The 7,030-nt window shown below is 34.7% G+C and overlaps 1 protein-coding gene across 1 annotated transcript; it reads right to left on the reverse strand.

Annotated features, from left to right (window-relative positions):
* Nucleotides 1-1,389: 1,389 nt before the first annotated feature.
* On the reverse strand, nucleotides 1,390-3,770 carry LOC111374606 (ubiquitin-conjugating enzyme E2 variant 1A-like). Its single transcript, XM_022997302.1, has 4 exons — nucleotides 3,604-3,770; nucleotides 2,336-2,461; nucleotides 2,138-2,261; nucleotides 1,390-1,630 (listed from the first exon to the last, which is right to left on the reverse strand). The coding sequence occupies exons 1-4, from the start codon at nucleotides 3,763-3,765 to the stop codon at nucleotides 1,572-1,574; spliced, it is 471 nt and encodes a 156-aa protein (XP_022853070.1). The 5' UTR covers nucleotides 3,766-3,770; the 3' UTR covers nucleotides 1,390-1,571.
* Nucleotides 3,771-7,030: the final 3,260 nt, after the last annotated feature.

Here is a 7,030-nt window from a genome sequence, read left to right on the forward strand (position 1 = left end):
TGAACTAATTTTACGAACTTATCAAAAATTATTTTTTGTTGCGTTCCACACAATCCGGGTGAGATTCTTGAATCTTGTAATCGGGGGGTCAACATATTGTTGACGATTATGTTGGTTCTTTGGTTCAGTATTTTTGGGCTGAATTCTAAACTTTGATTTTTTAGCTTTCTTGGGTCGATTCAATCTTGTATGGATTTTGAAACTACTATTACTATGTGGGTTCACACCACAGGATGTCAAATAAGAGCACCTCCAAAAAAATTTCTAAATATAAAATACTCTTTATTTTCCAAAGTCAATGCTTAAAATAAGTTCAAAGAGATTATCAATTTTTAATTAACGATGATTCCATTTAATAAGTTACAAATTTCAACTCTACAATTTAAAATATTCAAATTACATTTGAATTAATTACCCATTAACATATTAAAAAAATTATGTTAAACAAGAGATGAGAAGAAATCAATAAATATTCGTTGAAAAAAATAAAATAAAATAAAACCGAAATAAAGAGTATTGTTGAAGTGCATAAAAAAATTTGTCCTCTAAATTTAAAGATGATATACATTATGCATGAGATATTTTTTTATAGATACAGAGTCTCTTGAAAATGCTCTAATTCAACATTGTATTATTTGTTGGTAGAATTTTATGCAAGTAGTTGGTGTTTATTTTAGGAGAGTTTGTCATGCTTTCAAGTTTATAAAATAGAACAATCTGATGTGACAATTTAAATACTTCAATAAGACATTTTGATTATTCTCTAATATCAGCTTCTTTAATTCTCTGTTATCTATTTTGTTATATTTGCTTTCAATTGATCTGATGAAGATAAACACGAGTGATGCGTCTCTCTTTTTCGCAGAGAGTAAGTTAATTACACTGGAGTATGTGAATATATTGGAAAGACAATAATTGAGCCAAAAAATCTAGAGAGAATAAGCAGGTGAATAGGGCAGATTTAAAAAGTGAAAATTCTATTTTTATTTTGGATAACATTTTAAATTTATGATGTACATATTAATTATATATATTCTTTTTTTTTAATATTAATATCAGTTCAGCCTGGGTTCTACTGGATTGAACCATTTGAGCTGACTCTATAGCTTTTCCAATTCGATGTTCAAGCTGGTTGTCAAAACACGGGATAAATAATCTTCGTGGGACAATAATGCAAACCACCTAGATCTACTTTATTAGTTTATTGAACATCGTACATTTGCGATTTATATCGACAGTTCGACACCCTACGTCGTTAAACGGGAGGACATGTGACACAAAGAAGCCCCTCCTTTGTGACCGAGCAAAACTAATTCGCTACTCATTTTGCAAAAATCCAACAGTCCCAACTCAAAAAGTTGATTTAGGATCTTGTATCAATACAACAACTCATTCTGTAACGTTTGACATTCATTCGATATCATATCCCAAGACTACTAATTTCGCCATAATTATTCAATGTATACATCTCACTGAGTTACAAACTCATCTTAAACGTTGAAACCAACGCAATACCAAGAATTGTACATACTTGGATATATCTACAGTATTGTGTTCAATTTTAATCTAAATTACAGAATACAACATTTCAGTACTATTCCTTTTTGATCCATTCTACCCTCTTCATTGCCTAGAAAGAACAATGCCACATTAGTTAATGCAGTATGGTTACTGATTGGGTTGCATGCGCGTGCACGTGCAGATGCACAAGTGTGTTTGCGAACATACAAACCTAAGCCCCTACTAGACAACCATTATTTGAGAACTTTTTTTCTACACTTATTTTCAGCAACACATTCACACAATAAAATATTCTTTTTTTTTTTTTTTTTTTTTTTTAATGACCGTAGGTGTTAGGGTCAATTTGGGGCCTTGAAATTTACAGTCGGATACTTACTTCAGTAGCCCTGATGGGACTCGAACCGGTGACTATTGGAAGTAAATCTAAAATTTGACCACTGAACTACCCCTCAGGGTTTATTTTCCCAATTTTTAACTACACATCCTCCTAAAAATCACAATACAAAGCATTGTTTTTGACAAATAATGGTTATCAAATAGGGGCCTAAATGTAATAAAACATAACTAAATCCAAAACACCATATCAAACTCAAGGATGAACTTAAATAGGACAGACCTGGAGGCTGAGCTAATTTTCGATTTTGTGGAGATATCATCTCTTTCTTCAACTGCATTAATATATCCTCCATGGTGTACTCCCTTCGCCAGTCGGCAAGCATAGGGAAAAGACTTGGTTCGACCTGGTATGTTTTATTTATCATGAGATTGTGGTTAAGCATATTATTGGAGAGTAAGACTTTTAAGTAGTCCATACCACCCCACTTTCTTCATTGACACAGCTCATGTTGATCCGGGTCTGGAACTTCACACTAGGTGGCTTTTCTGGATATTCTTTCCCGCAAAATAACTTCAATTGGTAGATGCGTCCTTCGTGTGCAGTCTGAAAAACAGCTTTTCTAGTCAGAGAAAGAAAAAGCTCTCATCGTTTGATGATGTTATATTAACCAAAGTTACAAATCACAGAAAATAGCCAATGCCATGCCAGCCCTGGTGCAAGTATAATCACAGTAAACTTCAGAACATCTTCGAGGAGTTTTGGTCAAATCATAAGTGCTGAGATAGAACATATATTACGGGAGGGAGTAGGAGAGGAGAGGAGAAGAGAGAGAACGTGAAACATTAGATGTATGTCCACTGAATTTTTTAAAGGCCAAAGTATCAATGTCCACTCAAGCAAATGACATTTAAACCATTTCATTTCCTATGGATAAAGCCAATCCAAGTAGAATATATCTAAGAGTGCATTTGATTGCCAATATTTTCAATAGAAAATATCATTTTTCCATCCAAATTCTTACTTTTGTGCTATTTGATTGATATTTTATTCTATGGAAAATATTTTCTTACTTTTGGTCACGTGATCATATTTTCCTTAAAAATAAGAATTTCTTTAAGGGGAGTAAGTTTTTATTTTCCTAGTAACTCACTTTATCTTTCTATCTTATCTACTCCCCCTCTATCCCAAGATACCTACCAATAAAAAAATAGACAAATATAACATTTTCTAAATTGAAAATAAAATCAGTCAAACATATCTAATTAACAATTTTCATGCAAATAATTTTTAGACAATTCAATTGCCTAGAATTTATTTTCTTTCAGTGTAAATTTCATGCTTGCAATCAAATACACCCTAAATGAAAAATAATTCCAATTGAAAAACAAAAATCTTCAAATGGTCTTCCAAAATTATTTGATCAGATTTGCCTTGGTCTACATTCTAGGAAAATTATCTTCATTACATATACCTTATCTACTACATAGAAATAAATAAAAAAAGGTTACAATATTCAGTAATTTTGACATGTGATGTTGATATTACACACTATAATCCTTTGGTGATCATTCATTTATATGATCAATCGTCCCTCAAATTAACAACTGACTTCTTCTCATATTATCTTTTAATTGCATCCACAATTCATAATACCTTGAAAACCATGAGAAATGGCATTGGATGTTTAAAGAAGATCATTTAATATAGAAGTCCAAATTGCATCCATTAGAAGGAAGAGTACTAACATTAGGAGGGCCAATGATAGTTCCAGTCCACGACTGCATGTACACATCATCGGCATCATCCATTCCATAGCTGACTGTTCCATCACCTATTCCTTTCTCGCCTCTCTCGAGCTCTTCTAATAATCTGAAGTTCCTTGGAACTGAAATCAGCAGTTCTTTCATGAGATTTACTCCAAAAATTTTAGGCAATTTGTATAAGGAAGATCCTCAGACGATTACAATAACAAGAGAGAATAATCACTGATGCAATAACAAACTCTATCATTGCACTTCACACCACTGGACCAACTCAAGAATAGATAATAGTAAATAAATGCAGACTTAACAGGAAATCATCCTAAATGCAGCTAATAATTTCATCATTCACAGAATAGCACACTATATGAGACAAGTAGCAATAATGACCTGATAATAATACAGTACGATGTAATATGGACTTCCTTCCACAAGTGAAAATCTTAAGCATTCCCAGAGTTCACAGTAATTCATACAACTCAAGGTGACAGTGATAGCGACCATGCAAGGCAGAGAGACCAAACCTTTTAAAGAATATTATGTTCTAAAACTAACTAGTCTGCACTTATATCTCATGAAATGTTTAGCAGAAAATCTCCTTTGAATATTACCGACGGGAAACAACTAAGAGTCTACTCAAGGAAAGACAAGAAGATAGAGCATGAGTTTATCTAGATTAAAGTAGTTTATCGGTTAGGATTTAGATATGATTTTAAAGTAGAATTTGATCAAGTTAAGTTTGTTTAGATTAAATTAGTATAATACTCTGATAAGATATTGGTTTATTACTTTAACTTCTTTCCCTATAAATGTAACAGAATTTCATTTGTAAGAATACTTTCGTAATGAAATAAATTAATATTTTCTCCTACTTCTATTTCATCTCTCTTTATTTTCTCAATCTTATTGTTCGTTCATTTTGGCCTTCATTAATTTGGTATTAAAGCAAGTTGTTTTCCTTTGGTCAAATAAATTTCGTGAAACAGCCAAGTTCAAGAATTTATTTTGATAGCCATCAACATTTATAACAAAAAACTCATGCCAACATTCATTCAAATGATACCTAGCCACCACCTCAACCATCATCCACATCCTTAAACAACAACTTGAAAACCTATAATATCAAATGAGCAATAGCAACTTATAGGAGAGTTCATTTGTAGCAGCCCCCTGTCACGTGTGTGCTCTTCTACGATTGTCATGCCAACTTGATGACGATAACTTGGAGATTGTTTGGCTTTTTTGAGTCTAGCGAGAAGCTTGCTATCGATACGTTGTCAGGACAAAAGATTGGCTTTCTTAAAGGATGCAGTTTCAATCCATCTCGCGAAGTTGAGTTCTCTTAGCCGAAGAGCTGAAGAGAAATGATGAGAAACAACTAAAAGTCCACTCAAGACAAAAGATTAGAAGATGAAGCTTGAGAAAGTTTATCTAGATTTCAGTAGTTTATCTGTTAGGATTTAGATATAATTCTAAAGTAGAAATTGATTAAATTATTTTTATTTTGATTAGATTAGTTTAATATTTCAATAAGATTTTAGTTTATTAGAAATTGATTTGAGTTTAACCTTTTTTTCCTATGAACGAACTTAGAATTTTATTTGTAAGCATAATTTGATAATAAAATAAATTCACATTTTCTCCCTCTTCCTTCCATTTCTCTCTCTTTTCCTCGTTTTCTTGCTTGTTTTTGTTCATTGTGTCCTTCATCAACTAATCTGCTGGTATATTTAATTTAATTAATTGAAAAACGAGATAAGAAAACCTCTGTTGAAAGCATATCTAATAGAATGTTCTTACAAAACTAACACAGGGAAATGTGTTAGGCATCCAAAAGGTGTAAATATGAATTATTACGCCCTCCTTCCATTTATATTGCTGTATTTATCCTTGTCCACACTCAATTCCCTTTCCCTACCCCAACCAAAAGGAAATATACACTACAATAATAAAGTAAATGCACTGAGAAAACATGACACTCATGTAGACATTTTCACAGGTGCTGGCAAGATTTTTCCAATCCTTGACTGTTGTGCATGTGGCTCATATAGAGTGAAACACAGGTCCTGGATCAAATGGGCCGATGCCGGTGCGGAGCGGAGCGACAGCATCAGTCTTGCGCGGGTTTAATTCACTGTTTGTGTTGTTAGGGACGCTGAATGGGTTGGGGGTGCGGGGACAACGCCCCCGCAGTACAGTATAGGGGTATTTTTCTGTACTGGCCTTAAAGTTTTATATGGGCTCAGATTAGGATTAGTATAAATAATATGTTGTAACCCTATTTTTCATAACTGAATAAAGAAATCTCCACTTCGCTCTCGTGGACGTAGGCACATCGCGGAACCACGTAAAATTCTTGTGTTGATTTTCGTTTTTTCATCTCTTTAATATTGCGCATAAAATCCAACAACTGGTATCAGAGCTAGGTTCAGATGGCGAGTTCTTCGATTGCAAAATTTGATGTGATGAAGTTTGATGGATTTGGGAGCTTCGGATTATGGCAGCGAAGGGTGAAGGATTTGTTGGCGCAGCAAGGGATGATGAAGGCACTATCTGGGAAGAAACCAGAGGGTACGTCAGATGCCGATTGGGAAGAGCTCGAGGCGTGAGCAGTTGGTACAATTCGGCTTTGTTTGGCGGACGAAATCATGTATCATGTCATGGACGTTGAGTCTCCGGCGGAGGTTTGGGAGAAATTGGAGAGTCGTTATATGTCAAAGTCTCTCACGAACAAACTGCATCTAAAGCGGCGGCTGTATGGGCTGAAGATGTTGGAGGGTACGAATCTAATTCAACACACCAATGTGTTCAATCAGATCATCAGCGATCTATTGAGGCCTGAAATCAAGTTTGATGATGAAGACAAGGCAATGATTTTGTTGTGCTCACTGCCTCCTTCGTACGACCATCTGGTGACCACGTTGACGTGGGGTAAAGAGACTCTCGAATTGGAGGAAGTCACATCAGCCCTCTTAGCCTACAACCAGCGAAAACTACGTACTGGTGAAACTTCATAGGGTAAAGGGTTGATCGTAAAGGGCTACCAGGATCGTGGGAGAAGGAAGGACATGGATGTTTCTTATAGAGGGAACACAAGATCAAAATCTAGGAATCAAAATAAGAAAAACGTGAAGTGCTACAAATGCCATCAGATGGGCCACTTTAAGAGAGATTGTCATGGTGTGATAAGGACCTTGGAAAATGTTAGGCATGTACCTGAGTTGAAAAAGAATCTAATTTCTTTAGGCACTTTAGACACAAACGGTTACTCTTATAAGTCAGAGTGTGAGGCTCTAACAGTGAAGAAAGGGGCTATGATTGTGATGAAGGGTCAGAAATTAGTAGGGAATATCTACAAACTACTCGGGGATACAGTTGTAGGTGGAGTTGCTACAGCAGAATCAGAGTCAGA

This window comes from Olea europaea, unplaced genomic scaffold (genome assembly GCF_002742605.1).
Source record: "Olea europaea var. sylvestris unplaced genomic scaffold, O_europaea_v1 scaffold1264, whole genome shotgun sequence".
NCBI classification, from domain to species: domain Eukaryota; kingdom Viridiplantae; phylum Streptophyta; class Magnoliopsida; order Lamiales; family Oleaceae; genus Olea; species Olea europaea.

Excerpts from the sequence above, each read along its gene's own strand:
- LOC111374606 (XM_022997302.1), bottom strand. The coding sequence starts at position 3,765 with ATGAAAGAACTGCTGATTTCAGTTCCAAGGAACTTCAGATTATTAGAA. Across the intron at positions 2,462-3,603 it reads CTATCATTGGCCCTCCTAAT|ACTGCACACGAAGGACGCAT; the intron begins GTTAGTACTCTT and ends GCTGTTTTTCAG. Across the intron at positions 2,262-2,335 it reads TCAATGAAGAAAGTGGGGTG|GTCGAACCAAGTCTTTTCCC; the intron begins GTATGGACTACT and ends AAAACATACCAG.